At 42.8% G+C, this 19,000-nt stretch overlaps 1 protein-coding gene across 1 annotated transcript in view; it reads right to left on the bottom strand.

Annotated features, from left to right (window-relative positions):
• The window catches only part of LOC121465488 (kinesin-like protein KIN-8A), a 36,599-nt gene extending 18,218 nt beyond the window's left edge, over nucleotides 1-18,381 (bottom strand). Inside the window, exons 1-4 of the mRNA XM_041678712.1 lie at nucleotides 18,328-18,381; nucleotides 15,868-16,367; nucleotides 11,159-11,228; nucleotides 8,771-8,887 (exon numbers count right to left, since the gene is read on the bottom strand). Coding sequence (XP_041534646.1) covers nucleotides 8,771-8,887; nucleotides 11,159-11,228; nucleotides 15,868-16,367; nucleotides 18,328-18,381 — 741 coding nt within the window. The remainder of the gene's footprint in view (nucleotides 1-8,770; nucleotides 8,888-11,158; nucleotides 11,229-15,867; nucleotides 16,368-18,327) is intronic.
• Nucleotides 18,382-19,000: the final 619 nt, after the last annotated feature.

The following is a 19,000-nucleotide window of genomic DNA, read 5'->3' on the forward strand; positions in this document are numbered from 1 at the left end:
TTGGGTTCTCAGAACAAAAAAAGCTGGGTGGGTGTGGTAGACCACCTGTAATGCTAGCACGTAGAAAGGGAAGAAAGGGAATCCTCAGCTAGACTAGGCAAAAAGTTGAATCCAAGTTCAGTGGGAGAGACTGCCTCAGAATGTAAGGCAGAGAGTGACTAAGGAAAACACTGGAAATCAATCCTGGGCCAGTGTGCACACACAGAAAGAGACACCACAACCACACACACATGACCGTGAACATCCATACATGTCTGCACACCACACATACACATACACCGGGGAAGGAAAACAAGCCTAGATGATTGCGTCTATGTGGGAAAAGTTTTCCGCCAATTATGCTGCTAGGAGCATATTTCCTGTTTTTAATCTTGCTTAGTACGGAGTAACCCTGTCTCGAAAAATCAAAAAAAAAAAAAAAATAAAATAAAAAATAATCTTGTTTAGTCTAAAGGGTCTCACGAGGCCAATGTTAGTACTGGAGACACAAGCGAACTGGTTTTATACTTTAGCAAGGCCAGTTGAAGCCCATCTCATTTTTAGGTTTGGTTTAAGAGATTAATTTTTGTGATGACCTGTGGGGTATCTGCCTCAGATATCCCACTTACAGTACAACTTCCTGTCTAAAGCCATAGTCCCCTCCCCCAGCCTTAAAGCCTTTGCAGAAGGAGCGGCTGCATGCTAGTCACAATTCCTCAACACGCTGGCCTCAAGTCACTTCTTCCGCTTCAGCTCTCAGACTTCAAGTCCATCCCAAACTATACAAAACTAACTCTAGTTTAACACCTATTTCTGGAACAAATGGAGGCTGAGGTGGGGAGATCTCAGTAAGAGGCCAGCCTAGGCCACACAGGAGAATTCTGTCTCCAAACCAAAACAAAAGCATCATATATATTAAAAGTCTTCTGGATTCATTCTGGAGGACTTGCGTTCGTTCCCCCTCTGATTTGAAACTGGACACCCTAGGGTACAAGACAGATGAAAGAGAACCTACTTGGAAAGACAAGAGCCAGGAGTGCTGGGTTATACTAGGAAGAAAGCACAATGAGCTAGTGCAGGCCTGGAATCTCAGCACCTGGGAGGCTGAGACAGGAAGATAGCAAGCTGAAGGTTTATCAGGGTTATATAATGAGTTCCAGACCAGCCTTGGCCACACACTCAGACCCTGTTGCAAAACTCAAAGAAAGAAAAGAAAGTAGCACAATGACTACATTGTGACACAGATCCTAGTCGCCTGTGGGAGCATTCCAGCTACACTTCAACACCTAGCCCCTGGGTCACAAAGGAGTAAGTAGCATTCTCATTCACTGTTATAAAGCACAAACTATTGTCTGTATATCACAGAATACTCAAGTCCACTGAAGTACTCAGGTAATTTAGGATAAAACATCCTGATTGCATCCATAGACAAACACTTGCTCTGGTTACAGAACTAAAATCAGGTGGTGTTCTCCACTTCTCAGAAAGAGAGGAGTCACTAAGCAGGCCTGAAAATAACATGTCCTTCATTCATGGCTGTTGGCTCTTTCTACACTACTGGAAGACTTAACAGTCCAGTATCTTCTAAATGTCAGATACTTCATTTCACACTTCAAATATCAGAGGGCATCATAGAGTGAGGAGATGGGGCAAGTTCATAGAGCACTTAGGAGGATCTAGTATAAAAGTCAAGACTTTGAGGCAGCAGACCTGGGTTTAAATCTAGGTTCCACACTTTCCAGGGCTGCCATGGAGAAGAAATGATATAACAGAACTCAAAATACCCAGTCTACCTAGAACAGGGTGGCCCTCAATAGGTTTGTAATCCTAGCACGAGGGTGGCAGGGGCAGGAACAAGTTTGAGGCCAGCCTGGTCTACACAGTGAGAGTTTATCTCAAAACAACAACAGCATTTTAAGAACCCAGGCAAGATGGTACAAGCCTATAATCCTAGCACTTGAAAGGTAGGGGCAGAAGGCTTGTCCACACAGCAAGTTTAAGGCCAGTGTGAGCTACATGGGACTCTGTCTCTACAAAACAAAAGTCCTATTTTCTCCCTATAGAAGAAAGTTGGTTATGAAAACATTTCCAGAATTAACTCTGACTTTTCCCAACCCTGAAACCGAATCACTAAACTTCATGGAATGTTTCCAGATCCTTGAAGAGAAGGAAGAAGTTGTTTACTTTCTTAAAATGGATGTGGACAGAAGGAAAAATCATACCAGCCTGAAACCATGACAAGTCTGTGTTTAACATCACCACAAACAAGATGACCAATTTAACATGAGAGGAATAATAGAGAGTAATTAAGGGTTTCTATTCTTGTCAAATTCCATCTCAACAGAGTCGCTGCTTCTCCCAGCTACATAGAAGCTGTATTAATCTTCCTCCTGTGTAAACTCAGTGAGTATCCCTAAGAAGCACCTGTCTTATACGTAAATGCTGAGCTTCAGAAATAAGAGCTGAACAATGAAATGAGAGACAAAGGAATAATCTACTATTTCTAAGAAATGTGTAAGGCAAATGAGCACATTTTTCTGCTTGCTTCTTCCATCCCTGAGGGACAGTTACTTAGGAGACCGTGTATAAACTAAGATAATTTTATGGCTCAATTCCACATCTGCCTGAACTCCCCAGTGTAGCCTGAGGCATCTTGTTCATTTCCCGGTCAGCCAGGCCCGAAATGATCACACAGAAATTGTATTATTACAACACTGCTTGGCCAATATCTTAAGCGTATTTCTAGCAAGCTCTTACATCTTAAATTAACCCATTTTTATTAATCCATGCATTACCACGAGGTCATGGCCTAGTGGCAAGGTTCTGGCGGGTTCCCACAGGCATCTTTCTCCTTGGGTGGCTACATGGCATCTTCCTGATTTGTTTGCTCTCCTCCACTATCTGCTTAGAATTCCCACCTTGCCCTATTCTGCGCTGCAATAGATCTAAAGAAGCTTCTTTATTAACCAATGATATTCACAACATACAGAGGGGAATCTCACATCACCCCAGAGTTCTGCCTTTTACATCTTGAAAATCCATGGGTGCAGTGGCCCATGTCTTTAATCCCAGCTCTGAGGAAGCAGAGGCAAGTGTACATCAGTGAGTTCAAGAGCAGGCTAGTCTAACATATCCAGAGTTCCAGACTAGCAAGGGCTATATAGTGAGACCCTGCTCAAAAATGAAATAAAATAAAAATCCAGACTATGAGTGATGCCTGGACAAACTGTCACTATTGGAATTCAGGCTTTTATTGCATTCAGTCTTTGAGGGAGAGGGAATATAAATACCCCATACTCCCTGCTTCACAGTTGAAAAATACTATCTGTCTTCTATGTCTTTCTGCAGAAACAAGAGAGATTTCTATTGACATTTAGACAACTGAACCAAGGGTCCCCCATGAATCCCGTACATGATATACTGAGGCCAGCCTCAACCAGATGATTCATACACCTTGGACTAGATGGAATACATTGAATACTTCTTGACATTGTTGGCACAATACTGACATCTACAAAGTTTACATACTAAACTGTGCAATTGAGTTACAAAAAAAAAAAACCAGTCAAACAGTCGCACACTCAAACACACACACACCTCACACATTTGAATTAAGTTGACAAGTTTGCATCGGATTGCACTCATGGGTATTATAGGCCCCTACATGGCCTACAGACTCCTGGCTGAAGGACAGAATGAAACCCAAGAGGGAACTCCCAAGTTAAATTAGTGACTCACATGATGCTCTGAGAAATCAGATCCTCTTGAAATCCAAAGAGCTGAGGTTAAATGTGTGTGTGTGTGTGTGTGTGTGTGTGTGTGTGTGTGTGTGTTACTTTCAAGTCTTAGGAAAGAATGTCTCTCTCATTTTTTGGAAGAGAATCTACAGACTTAGGTTCTATCTTATTACAAACTAAGCAATCATATTGTTAATCAGATTTTAAAATGTTTTCATTAGCATATACTACCTATATATAATTTGTTTCATTATGAAATTTTCATATGGGTACATAATATATTTCAATTACATTCTCCCCTGTTTATCTTTCTTGCCTTTTTCCTCTCACCCTAACTCCCTTATACTCCCTCTTCCTAACTAGCTCCCCTTCTAATTTCATGTGTCTGTCCCTTTTTTGCTTATTTTCAATGATTTAGTGGACCGTGCACTTTATCAGTGGCGATACCACTGAAGACAATGTCTCTCCCTCCCTGACTACTGATAACTGCTTATAAATTCTCAAGTAAGCATGGGGCCCCGTTAGTCCCTCCCACAACACAATTCTGGCAGGCTCAATGTAGTCCAGCTCTTGTGTAAGTAATCACACCTGCTATGAGATTAAGAGTACAACAGCCCTGTCACGCCTGGATGCCAGTGTCCCACACCCTTCAGCTCCTTTCTCCAGCTCGTACACTCCTTCTGCCCCATCTTCTATAATATGAACAAAAATTTTTATACTTTCTTCCCATCATTGAGAATAACAATTTACCCACCCCTCTCTTTGTTTTTTGTTTTGTTTTGAGATAGGCTCTAGCTGTCCTGGAAACGACTATGTAGACCAGGCTGACTTTAAACTCACAAGAGATCCATCCACCTCTGCCTTCCAAATGCTGGGATTAATATGGGTACATAATATTACATTCGCTACCACACCTGGTATATATCTCCCTTGAAATTCCATGAAAAGCTTGGGTAAAATGTGTGTTATTTTCCATATTGTTGGACTGAGGAAAACTGCTCAATGGACAGAGTGATGGCCATGCAAGTGTGAGGACCACAATCTGTACCCCCAGCACCTCTAACTAAAAAAAAAAGTGGGAGCCAGTGGTGGTAATGCACACCTTTAATTTCAGCACTTAGGAGACAGAGGCAGGCAGATCTCTGAGTTTGAGGCCAGCCTGGTCTACCGAACAAGTACCAATACAGCCATGGCTACAAAGAGAAACCCTGTCTCAAAAAAACCACACATACACACACTCAAAAAAAAAAAAAGAAAGAAAGAGAAGAGGAGGGGGAAGAGGAGGAAGAAGATGATGATGAAAAAGAAGAAGGAAGAGAGAAGAAGGGAGAAGAAAGAAGGAGGAGGAGGAGGAAAAAGAAGGAAGAAGAAAAAAAGAGAAGAAAGGCTGGGAGAGTGTAGTTACCCTTTGTAATCCCAGCATCTGGGAAGCAGAAGTGGGAGAGTCCCTACAATAAACTAGGTAGGTAGATTAGCTAGACTTGGTGAATCCTGGGTTCAGAGAGACCTTACCTCAATAAAACAGTGGAGAACAGCTGAGGAAGGTCAACTTCAGGCCTACATATACTTTCAACACACATACAGACACACACGCCAGCAATTAAGCATACCTTCCTGTGCACACAAACATGCACACATATATGCATACAGACATGTACATCACACACAATGCACAAGTAAAAAAGCATAGTACTTACCACACTGTGATTATCTGTCTCCTCTAAAATAGACACATCAAATGTGATGCTGATTTAAGGGGAAATGTTTGAGAAAGGAGGACCAATCAAGCAAGAGCAAACAAAACCAAGATGAAAACAAATTATTTCTCCTGTCATCTCTGTAGATATGCTTGCAATTCTAAAAAGGCAATTTTTACTAAAACTTGAGATTATTTAAATGTATATAAACTGAAAAACAGTTAGACCACTGCATTGTAAGTACCGTTCCTGACTTCAAATGTGTGTGAGCAGAGAACTCCTGCCCCAACAGCTGCTCATCACCAGGAGGAAGTTAGGTGAGTTTTCCAAGCAGAACATGCTGGTCCCAGGAGAAATACACAGCTTCAAAGAAGGGTTAGAAAAAGTGTGCACTAATGGATGGATCTAGATAACACCATATTGAGTGAGGTAACCCAGACCCAGAAAGACAAATATAGCATGTACTCACTCATAAGTGGCTTTTAGACATAAAGCAAAGAAAAACCAGCCTACAGGACACAGCCCCAGAGAAACTAGACAACAAAGAGAACCCTAAATAGAGAACATACATGGATCTACTACATAGGAACGTGAAAAAAAACAAGATCTCCTGAGTAAACTGGGAGTTTGGGGCTCACAGGAGAGAGTAAAAGGGGAGAGGAAAGGAAGAGAGGGGAGAAAAATGTATAGCTCAATAAAAATAAAAAAAGGAAAAAGAAAAAGCGTGTATTTGCTTCTCATGTGCTGTAAGAGAATGGTTGCTCACTGTGCCAGGATCTGAGCGAAAGCACATAAAAACTCACATATCAACTTACTAGGTGGGCAATGAACATAAGTACTTTAACAAATAATTCATCATATGGTAATTCTGAGATATTCACCACCATAGTGGTAATAATACACACACATAACTAATAAAAATAGGCCATAGAGATTTTAAGTAGCTTGTTCAAAGTAAGACAGTAAATTAGTATCTGTGCCTATTTCAAATGTGGGTCTAATTTCAGAGCATAAACAGATTAGCATTAGTGCAGATTCACACCAGGGAGAACAGATCAATTTTGATGAAAAGTTTGGCTGAACATCCAAATATTTTTAATAGGGTATAAATACAATTTTTATCAACGAAGATCTTCCTTAAGAATGGAAAGTTAGGGCTGTGGAGTTGGCTCAGTAGGAAATGTCTTTTGCCACCAAGCCTAAAGACCTGAGTTTGATCCCTGGGGCCACAAGGTGAAAGGAGAATAAAGACTCCTAAAAATTGTTCTCTGGCCTCCTTATATGTGTGTGGCATAATTTACTTATTTAGTTTTTAGAGACGGGGTTTCTCTGTAGCCTTGGAGCCTGTCCTGGAGCTGGCTTTGTAGACTAGGCTGGTCTCAAACTCAAAGAGATTCTCCTGTCTCTGTCTCCCGAGAACTGGGATTAAAGGTGTACTCCACCACTGCCTGGCAAATAAGTGTAATTTTAAAAAATTACAGACAATAGGAAGCTAGTAACACCAGGGTTATAGGATAAAAGATCATGGAATAAAGACAGATGTGTTCTTTCTCTCTTCTTTGAGACAGGGTCGCTTATAGCCCTCGCTGGCCTGGAACTCTCCATGCAGACCATGCTGGCCTCAAACTCATAGATCCTTGGCTTTGCCTCCTGAATGCTGGGATTAAAGGTGTGCACTACCATCCCCAGATCCCGCTCTTACTTTTCTTGTTGCTATGATTAAATACCTTAATAAAAACAACAGAATGGGGGAAAGTTTATTTGGCTCACAGTTCAGGGTACAATCTATCATGGCAGGGAATGAAAGATGGCAGATGCTGAAAGTGGCTGGTCACACAGCATCCAGTCTGGAGGTGGGACACTATGAACACTGGTGCTCACCTTACCTTCTCTCCTATAGAGTCCAGGATTCCTGCCCACAGAATGGTACCATTCTCAGTGACAGGCTCTTCCTACCTGACCGTTATCCAAGATAATCCCTACAAGCCTGCCAACACCAGTCTGCCAGGTGATTCTACAGCTCATCAAACTGACAACTGAAATTAGTCATCATCACACATTTACCTGTGAATTACTAACATTAACATCTGTTTTGTTTGTTTGTTTTTTGAGACAGGGTCTCAACTGAGTAAGTGGCCTGGAACTTGCTATATAAACCATCCTGGGCTCCAATTCAGAGATCTGACTACCTCTGCCTCCCAAGTGCCAGCACTTGGGATTAAAAGTGTACGCCAACACTGCTCAGGTCCTAGGTGACATTCTTGTTTACATCCACCAATAAACAGTGACATCTTGTTAACATCTGTCTATGAATGGTGACACCTTGTTCACAGGTATCTCTGAATGCTAACATTTTATTATTAATAAATGTTATTATTAATAATAGATAATATTAACCATTATCTATTAATAGTGATACTTTACAGTCTATAGATAGTGACATCTTGCTAACAGATATCTATGAATGGTGACACTTTGTTAACATCTAAGTCATATATACACAGACACAAGTATGCCATGTTTCAGGTGAGCCTTACTAACTGTGGTGGTTTGAAAGAACATGGCCCCAAAAGGCAGTAGCACTATTAGAAGTGTGTCACTATGTGGGCCAGCTTTGAAGTCTTTTCCTCAAGCTTCACTCAGTGTGACAGTCAGTCAACTTCCTGTTGCCTCTAAGTTTAGATGTAGAACTCTCAGCTCCAGCATCACATCTATCTGCCTGCATGTCACCATGCTCTCCATCCTGGTAATGAACTGAACCTCTGAAACTGTAAGCAAGCCACCTCAATTACATGTTTTTATTTTAGGAGTTGTCATGGTCATGGTATCTCTTTACAGCAATAAAAACCCCTAAGACACTGACCTATTACAATAGTAGAAGACTACCTGCACTAAGCCCCACTCCTAGTCACTCTGAGGCCCAGATTTGAAACGGACACTAGTCAAGTTCCCACACCTTCACTAAGCAGTCTTTTTCCACCTCTTTGCCACATTAAAAAAGAAAGAAAGAAAGAAAGAAAGAAAGAAAAGAAAAGAAACTGATGCCACGTATTACCATTTCTCAGATTAAAACATTAGTTTCTAACCAGCATATCATAAAATACACTCATCACCCAGATTCCATGCTAATTTATCTAAGTATCCAGTTATAAAAACTAATGCTATCATTAAAATAACTTTAAACATTCCACAATGTATTTGAGGGTTTTCCTCTCGAAAACCAGTTTTCATTTGAGAGTTTTCAAAGTTAAAAGTAGCAGTTAGAGTACTTTAAGTTTGCAACTGTCACAATGACCTTGAAAAGTAAATTTACAGCAAACATTTGTAAAAAGGAGAATGGAGGGAAAATGACATTACCACTTCCTGAGATGCATATTGAGGGTCCTCCGGGTTGACTGACCAATAGCAGTAATCAAAACCAAACGCTACAACCTTCTCCCGGGTGTCTCCAGACCTCTCTGGTCGACTGTTCACCTAAAATTAAACACAGCATCCAGTGTCTTTCCTGTCATATCATTGGAATCTGGACAGTGGCCCTTAATTATGCTCTCTGTGATTACAGAGACCTGGACTATCACTATAATGTTTACGACAGCCACAAAAGAAGAGAGGTAACATCTATCTCCATCTCACTAGGAACAAAGAAAGACCCAGGAACTAAATATGCCCATGACACAAGCCTGTGTCTGCGCACAAACACATGAACTATAGGACAGCGCAGGAGAAAAAGGCTCTTTTACAGGACTTCTCCATCACTCGTTCTTCCCTAGGCATTTCTATAGAGGAGACTGACAGCATGAGCAGCACAGCCTCTGGGTGCAGCAGATTTCATCACCTTGGAGCTTTCGCTGGGATCCTTCAGGAATCTACCTTCAGTGACTTGGAAATAGTATTAAATGGAATAACCAGGAATAATATAGCTGCTGAACACAGGGTAGGGCCAAAACGTGGAACTATGCTGAGCCCTGGGTACTGGGTAGAATGGCTGGCATTCTTCACAGACATGCCTAGTCTTGGTATTTAAACTGTGGCACTCAGGAGTTAATGATCTTCCTATGATAAAATGCCTTCTGCATTTTCATCCTCTCCGGAGACAAGAAACTGAAGAATGGACACCTGGTGCACACCCTGAGTTCCTAGTTCGCTGGTATAAAATGGCCAGGATGCTACAAAATCACCAGTCGGTAAACACGCACAGCTTTGCGTGCTGGCTGCTCCACTGTCTTCTGTCAGCTCCAAGTGGGAAAGCATGGCCACAGAGGGTGCTCCTTGAGGAGGAAGCAGCACTAAGAGTGCCCATATCAAGGTTAAGGGGAAAATATACCCAAAACACATTTTAGACAAGAAGAAAGTTAGAAAAGGGGAAGGTAGCTCTGACATTAGCCATTCAAAATCTACAGAAGAACATGGATGTCATAATGAATAATAGCTTGTTCATAAACAACTGACCTTAGGGAAGCCAACAGCTAAGGAAGTGTGTAGAGGGCAAACTGGAATCTGTCCTTGGGTGCTTGAGAAGTGGCTCGGAGGTTAAGAGCACTGGCAGCCCATCCAGAAGACCTGGGCTTGATTCACAGCACCCACATGGTGGGTCTTAACCATCTGTATCTCCAGGCCTGGGGGATCTGATACCCTCTTCTGGCCCCCTAGGCCACTAGGTACCTATGTGGTACATAGACATATATGCAGGCACAACACCCATACACATAAAATAATATTTTTTAAATTTGCTTTTAAATTTTCCTCTTGGACATACTTTATTCTCTAGACCCAAGAGTGTGAGATCTTACAACAAAACAGCTGAAGTGACTAGCAAGGGCAGTAAGAGAGAAGGCATGGGATGGAAGGCCCTTTGTTCTCCAGGAGCTCCTGCTTAAACATTCACAGGACCCCTCCTTTAACAGGAGCTGATGACAAGAGGAAACAAATCACAGCAGGGAAGTAAGGGGGGTGACCAGAGCTCTGAGGGCTGGGATTTAGATGACCTTCACTCTGCCTCAGCTTCCTTGGCTCTTGGAAAGGCTGGCATTGCATCACAAGCTAACTACAGCATCGATCACGTGATCACCTCCCTGGCTTCTTTCTTTCCACTGCTCAAGGTCCACAGAAGAAGAACCAGCTCATCTTCTGCATCAGGAAGGATGGAGGAAGTTGACTCTGGAGGGCAGGGTGAGGAGCAGGGAAGAAAGTTCCCCGTGTCTGCCCAGTTGTGCTCCAAATTTAAGCAGGGTTGTGGAAAAAGAAATCTGAACAAGACTCGGGCTAGTGACCAACTCCCTTCTGGGATCTGCAGGCTGATGTCATATTATTATGATATATTAATATGACATATTATGGCCAACACAAACCCTGCATTATCAGACAAATACTAAAATTCCCAAAAATGACCTGGATAAAGTATTACCAGTTGAGGGGCTCAGGATAAAGTTTAACTGGTGGCCAGGTGAGTTACATAGGCATACAAATTGCCCCCAGCATGAGTTACATAGTCTGGATTTGGTTTCAAAGCAGCTCCTATCAGTTTCCAAAACAGCTGCACTATTCTATTTAACAGCTTGGACTACAACGCCACATTTTCTGGACTCTAAGCATAATTCTTTTGTTGTTTATTTACTTTATGATTGGTCTAAGCTTTTCCCACAATCCTTACATCTCCTGCTCTCTAATATATTAAACATATTCACCCTAGAGTCACCTTTAATCATAGATTCGTACCTAAGAAAACAAACACAATTTCAGGCTTACCTTCAAATTCCTGATTTTTGCCACTTTGTCCTCAACTTCCACAATAATTCTTCCCCCTTCTTTGGCCTCGCTAAGAAATGAGAACAGAATTCCAATGAGAAGAAATACTTTTTGTTTTCTTTTCTGAGACAGAATCTTAAGTAGCCCAGGCTGCTTAAATCTACTCTCTAGCCAAAAATGACTGAGCTTCTGATCCTCCTGTCTCTTCTTCCTAAATGCTAGAATTACAGACATGTGCCACCACATCTGCTGCCCACTTTAACACACACACACACACACACACACACACACACACACCCCAGAAACAAAAACAGAAAAGACAAAAAGAAATTAGTTTTCTCACTCCTGTCCCTGTTCCAGGAAGTGCAATGCCTGTCTCCATAAATAGCCAAAAGCACGTGAAGACTCCCTTGAGGGGACACTTTCCTGATCAGACACTTTGACTCCGGAAGCACTAACTGTCACCACCATTTATTTCGGTGATAATGTATAAAGCACCATATTGTGTATGGATACTGTAATTTCCCTACCCACCCTACTCTCCTGATACCACTTCATAGCATGTCTTCATTCTGACAGAATTTTAAAGCCTAGAGAAATTGCATAACTAATCCAAGGCCACCCAGCCAGGACCAGTAACTGAGATTTAAGTGCAGATCTGTCTGATCCTTAACTATAGCTTTAAAATAAGGCTTGGAAATTATCTTTGGTCCAGTGCAAGACACAATTTCTCACCGTCTCTGAACCACTGTACAAAGTACTGATGAGAACACTGCAGTCCTCTCTGCTGAAATGTTGGGCGTACTTCTGAAGTTGGAGAAAGCCAAGGTACTTAGAAATCCTCCTACACTGTCCGTACGTGGTAACACTGCTAGCAACTAGCCCACCTTTACATTCACTATAAACTTCTTCTTGCAGTGCTGGGGATTTAAACTTACTCATTTTAATAGGCTTTTTTAATAGGCTTATTATGGTGATCCATGCATCTGAAGCCCACTCTTTTCATAACAAAAACCTCTGGCTAGGACAAGATGGCTCATCAACTGAAGGCGCATCAACTTGGTGTATCTGGAATAAAGTCCTAGATAAAACTTCGCTCTAGCTGGGCAGTGGTGACACATGCTTTAATCCCGGCACTTCAGAGGCAGAAGCAGGTGGATCTCTGTGAGTTGAGGGCCAGCCTGGGCTACAGAGGTAGTTCCAGGACAGCCAGGGCAATACAGAGAAACCCTGTCTTGAAAAAACAAAAAACAAGACAAAACAAACAAAAAATAACTAGCTAAGTAGCATCTTTGTTAGTTGAACTTAAGTTTCTGTTGTTTCTTTCCCCTTAAGGCTTTACTGTACTTTCTTATCCACTATACAGAAGACAGTACACGAGAGAGGTATTCTTTTGTGGTGGAGGCGATCAAACCCATTGTCTTATACATCTAGGCAAGTGCTTTATCACCCAGTCACACACCCCCAAGTACAGAGATATTCCCAACTCCCAGGATCATCAGTCCACAGGTAGGTGAAATTTTCCTACCTCCTCTGCTCACCTACAGACATGTTGGCATTAAATTTTAAAGAGGGCAGAAAGGACATCAATCTCAAGGAAGAAGCTGGCTTCAGCTGGGTGGCACACACCTTTAATCCTAGCACTCAGGAGGCAGAGGCAGGTAGATTTCTGAGTTCAAGACCAGCCAGAGAGTGTTCCAGGACAGCCAGGGCTACACAGAGAAACCCTGTCTCAGAAAACAAACAAAAATCAAAAACAACAACAACAACAAAAAGAAGCTGGCTTCAAACGGTTCAAACCAGTCCTACTAAGGAAAAGCCCTAAGCAAGGCAAAGCAGTCACTATTACTAGCTGCCAGAGCCCATCAGCAGAATCCATCTTTAGCATCAAAGACTTTGAATAGAAGTAAGTCTACAGGCTGCCTACATCAGAATTAAGAAGAATACAAGAAGGCTGAGTTAATTCAAATGTTTAGAGGAGTAGAGCAGATGATAACCAGCTTCTGGGGGGCAGGGATTTTATGTGTGCTGTAATTTGAAAACCACTGTTCTAGAGGGGAATTTAACCAAGCTACACATTTGTATTTATTCCTTTTTTAAAACTCAAAAAAGGAACAAACGAAAAGAGGCCAGAAGAACAAAAACGATCACTAAAAATATGATTAACACCTGATTAGACATGAAATGGTAACAGGTGATATGATCAAAGTTCATTATCTACATATGTGCAAATGTCATAATAAAGCCCATTATTTTGTACAACAAAGACATGTATGTACATGTAAAATGTATTATAAAAAGACTGACATGGAGACAGGTGGTGTGGGATACACTTTTAACCCCAGCACTCAGGGGGCAGTGGTCGGCAGATCTTTATGAGTTTGCCACCAGCCTGGTCTACAAAGGGAGTTCCAGGACAGCCAGGGCTACATAGAAAAACCCTGTCTCAGAAAAAAAGAGAAAAGAAGATTGACGTGATTATCATTTTAGTCTATTTTATAGATCAAAAACCAAAACCAAAAAGTGGAAAAAATTAAGGTACCAGGTGAAAGTAGAGGGCAGTGGGGCAGAGCTCAGTGGGGCAGGTGTTTTCTCCAGTGGCGAATGACTCTGGACAGGCAATGGCAGCATCTCTAACCAACAAACAGAATTTCTGATTATGGGAAACATCTGAGGTCAAGGGGAGGACTCCAAAATCACTTCTGTGTTATTTCATCCAGCATTTTCTCTAGTCCTATAGAACACAGGAACAATTTTGAGCATCTTGGGAAGGAGCAGTGTGGTTTAGTGAATCAAATCCTGCTTCTAGAACTTAAGCAAGACCATGTTCTCATTTGGAGAAAAATAATGTAAGCTTGGGCTAGATGACTTTAATGGTTCCTTCTCAAGCACAGTTGTCAGTCCTGATAACTTATCTGTAAGTTGGGACAGACGACACAGTCAGCAGACTGTGCAAAACAGTCTGCATGCAAAACAGCGTCAATAAGCAGTGGGTACCACCACCATCTCTGCAGAATTCTGTGGGAATTGGAGAATGGTCTAGTCTAAACGTCTTAGCTGAGATCACACTAATTTTTTACAAAACTACTCCTGAATCAGTGACTGTGGATCTGCAGCCTGCTAAAAATCAGCTCACACCTGGAGACCAGGAGGCTTGATGATCTAATCTACCACTTACTCTCAAGCCTCTTCACTGGAGCTGAAAGTAAATAAGTTCCCTGATTGTTTTTCATTTTTGTTGGATGAGATATGTTATTCTCGGCAACGACTGCAAGTAACAAAGGGTTTCAACATCCTTTTCTTAATCTAATCCATGCTATTTGAAACTCCTGGTTTCCAAGGAACTAAAAAGTTAAAAGTGGTCAATACTGCTATCCTAAGAACCCTAAAAATTAGTTTAGAAAGAATGAAATCTACCAGCAGTTATCTCCTCCTGGAAAGCTGCTCCCTGGAAGCCTCCAACCCTGAGTCACTGTGTGTAGTTATGCAAACCCAGATGTTTAAAAACCAATTGTCCTGGCTGTCCTGGAACTTACGCTGATAGACCGGGCTGGCCTTCAACACAGAGTGGTTCACCTGCCTCTGCCTCCTGAGTGCTGGAATTAAAGGCATTTGCCAACAACACTGGCATGGGTATATTTTCTTATGTCTTCCTCCTATATCATGGTTCTCATTCTGTCAAAACTTTTCAAAGCAAATGACCTCTACAAGGACAAAACTAACACCCCATGATACTATTTCTGTCATAGGAGACAAAGCCATTCTTGACCTCTGTGTACTGGACATTGAAGATTTTTTTCTACAATAAATCCCAAGATATGTGATCTGGTATAGAACCACACTCTGCCAATTTTCTCGCCCATCACACTCTGCGTCTATCCACCCATGTGTCCAAGGCTCCCATCTACACCCTAACAGCCTAAATTTACTTTCTCTTCCTGCTCTTACTTTAGAGAGCTCTGCACTTTCCCCTGCCTGTCAGAAAACTCAAAGATCTTTCAGAGCAGTTCAGTCATCAACCCTTGTGCAAAGCCTTCTTTGACTTCCCCAGTGGGAGAGGATGAAATGTTCAGTTCCACAATGGTTGCCTCAAGGGCTGAGAGGTGTGGAATGAGGCGCAGGCACAAGGAACTGGCACTAAGGAGCAACTTCCCCTTCCCATGTCCCAGTTCTGTTCTTAAATCACGTCAGCTGTTGAGCACAGATTGAAATCACATTCTCTCTCTGGGCCTCAATTTCCCTCCCATATCCCGACAATCCTTTTTCCTAAGTCCCCACAGAGGAATCCCATGTATATGTATATGAACACACCTTTCAGTCCTCTCGGGTCCTCCTGGGTCACCATGAGGAGTGGAGACTGCCCACCTCTTTGCACCTCCTCACGTCATGATGCACGAGAAAGGCCCTACTAAGTGCACCAAGACCCGAGCCAGGCTCCCAAGAAACTCTTGTTGGCAAGATGCCAGGGACGTGTAGACAGGGCAGCGACCTCTGGAGGGAGGCACACAGGAACCGCCATCTCCTAGTTCGTGACGGGAAAGCTCGACTTGAAGCCCTGTCCCTCCGGGCTTTCATGGCTTCTGGACCCTGAGCCCTCAGGCCACTGTGAGTCTGATTTTTCTCCAGGCCAGTCCACCGAGAGAAAGGCGCCTTCTCGCTCTCCTCTCAGTTCACTTGACGCCTCAGGCGCCCCCTCCTGCCAGACTCACCGCTTGCTGAGAGGCCAGACCCTCACGGCCACCTGCACATTCGCCATCCCGCCGCCACAGCGGCCCGGCGGAAGCATCCCTGGCCGGCGTCCAGCGAACAGACCCAGCCCCGGGCACAGCAACCACAAACTGCCCCGCCCGCCCCACGTGCCTCCTGGCTGCAGCCCCGGCTCCGCCCTAGGGGGCGGGGCCCTCTGAGCCTCGACCAATCCTGATGAGGGTGGGCGGGAGGATGTGCGGGCCGCTCCGCCTCTCTCCCGCCCAAGTGCGAGCCACCGCCCGACATGGGCGGAGCTTCCCAGCCTTGGCCAATCCTGAGACGGGGGGTGCGCTTCCTCGCCTCGCTCCACCCTCTCCACCGCCCCGGACAGCCCTGCCCAAGTATGAGCCTGACAGGGGCGGACCCCGCAGCCTCCAGCCAATACTGAGAGAGGTGGGCCGGGCCACCAGGTCTCGTGCCTCCTTAGACGCCCCTTGCGTGCTGAGCCACCCACTTTGTTCTAAGATTTGTTGGGAAAGTTTTTTGTTAATACTCGAAAGTTCATTAAGTAAATTGCTAAATATGCTAAATATTGTTCTTACCCTATTGGTCTGAGATAGCAAAACTGCTGCTCTTGTAAACCAGGTTGGCCTCAGTCTCACAGAGATCCGCCTGCCTCTGCCTCTGCCTCCTGAGTGCTGGGATTAAAGCCCTGAGCCACCACTGACCCGGTTTGTTGTTGTTGTTCTTTTAAAAAAAAATGCATAGCTCAGGCTGGCCTCGAACTCCTGATTCGTCTGCCTCTGCCTCCTTCAACAAAGCCTACTGGTGTGCGCCACCACAATTGGCAATAAATTGCAAGTTTTAAAGATTACACAAAGCTTAAAATTTAAGTAAGGTTTAAAGGATATATAAAAATGTGAGCTGGTTTATTTATTGTTCTTTTTTGAATTTCTTTTTACTCTCTGAAGTGTTCATAGAAATATACAGTGTATTTAATCCTAGCCTCCCACTGCCTCCTCCACTTCTGTCTGACCTCCCCAATATCTGTTTCCCCTTAAGCCCTCTTTAAAAAAAAATCCACTGTATCCAATTAGTGCTGTCCTTGTGTGCTTGACTTTGGGTTATCCATTGGTGTGTGAGGAATCTGCCAATGGCCACCCCTCAAAGAAGAGTGAGTTTTTCTCCTGTGTCAGCCATCAACTACTAGTAGGTCCTTGGGCGGGGTGGGGCCCTTAAGAGCCCCTCTTTACTCCATCCTGAAAATTTTAACTGAACTGATCTTGTCAAGTCCTGCACAGGTTCTGTGACAGTCATGTCCTGTTCAGAGGGCAGCATTCCTCCCCATCCCCTGGCTTTGACATTCTTTCTTCCCCTTTTCCACCTTATTCCCCGAGCCTTGGGGTGAAGAATGGCCCAGATGGCCCATCTACAGCTGAGTGCTCGTAGTCACTGTCAGAACTTGCAAACAGTTAAGAGTCTCTACATTAACTGGTTGAGAGTAGTACAGCCTGGGTTTTAAGGCCATGTGGGGCAACTGGAGGGTCCCTATTGCAGACAGCACTGAAATCTGTGGAGTCCGAAAGGTAAGGAAGATCTCTGTACCAGCAGAGGATTCTGATTTGTGAGTCTACTCCTAAATAAATAAACGTCAATTTCTTAGTTTTGAGCTAGTGTGGGATTTCTTTTAAGCGTCCTTCCACATAACTGAGACCTTTTTCACATATTTTTTTTTTTTTTCGAGACAGGGTTTCTCTGTAGCTTTGTTACCCGTCCTGGAACTAGCTCTTGTAAACCAGGCTGGCCTCAAACTCCCAGAGATCCGCCTGCCTCTGCCTCCCGAGTGCTGGGATTAAAGGCATGCGCCACCACCGCCGGCTTTTCACATAAATTTTTAATCTTTTACTCAGTTTATGTGGTAAAAGATTAATTCTAAGATCATGTCTTCTCTCTACATTAAAATTCCTGCAGTGGAATGTTAGGAGGGTAACATGACCAAAATGCAGTTAAGACTCAGATCTACATAATCCACATGTGCCTTCTGTAATTTCTCTTTGATCAAAGCCAATTCTCTATTCCAGCTGACAATCCTCTGGGACTGTTTAAGTCCTTGTCACCAGCTAAGATTTTGTTTAAATTAATCAGATCATCAGGTTTTATCCCAATAGTGTGCCATAGAAGGTAAATGTCCCCTAGCAATCTTTGGAAGCCATTAAGAGTCTGCCATCAGTCTCTCCTAATTTGCACCTTTGGGGATCTAATTTTTGTAAACCTATTTCATAACCTAAATAATTAATATAATCTTCTCTTTGTATTTTTAAGAGCTATTTGTAATTCCCAACAAGGCAAAATTTTCTTTAATTCTTTAAACATTCTTTCTAAAGTATCTACATTTGAATTGGATAATAAATATCATCCATGTAATGGTAAACTATAAATTCAGGAAATGACTTACATATCATTTCCAATGATTGACTTACAGAATACTGGGACAGGGTAGGGCTACTTAACATTCCTGTGAGTGAATCTTCCATTGATATCTCTTAGCAGGCTAAGATTATAAGTAGGCATTGTGAGGGCAATTTTTTTTCTGTTTTTTTCTTGTAAAGGTATAGTAAGGAAACAATCTTTTAAATCAAGAACTATAAGAGTTCTCTATTACCATCCTTTAGGTCATAGAGAAGGCAAAAGACTGCAGAAAGCCTATTGGCTGAATCACCTAATTAACAGATCTGTTACCAATCTCCATTTTCCAATTTTTTTTTTTTTTTTTAAATAACAAGTTCAGGAGAATTTCAAGGGCTGGTTGATTCTTCAAAATGCTGAGCATGTAGTTGCTCCTGTACCAGCTCTTCTAAAGCCTGCAGTTCCTCTGTTGTTAAAGGCCATTGTGCAAACCATACAGGTTTGTCTGTCAAGCATTTTAAAGGTAGGGCTGTTGGTGCCTTTGGAAGACCAGCAGTTATTATGCACTGTTCTTGTACAATCTGAATTGTCAGTGACTATTCTCTTTAATACCTCTAATATTTTCCTCAGAAACATACGTTAATTTTTGTTTTGTTTCTAAGATTGGAGAATGTTAATCTGAGCATGCCACTGCTGTAACAAATCACGTCCCCACAAATCATTGCTATGTTAGCCACATGTGGTTTT

The sequence above is a fragment of the Microtus oregoni genome, unplaced genomic scaffold (genome assembly GCF_018167655.1).
Source record: "Microtus oregoni isolate MIOR12 unplaced genomic scaffold, Mior012 000031F_ref0000149, whole genome shotgun sequence".
Classification (NCBI taxonomy): domain Eukaryota; kingdom Metazoa; phylum Chordata; class Mammalia; order Rodentia; family Cricetidae; genus Microtus; species Microtus oregoni.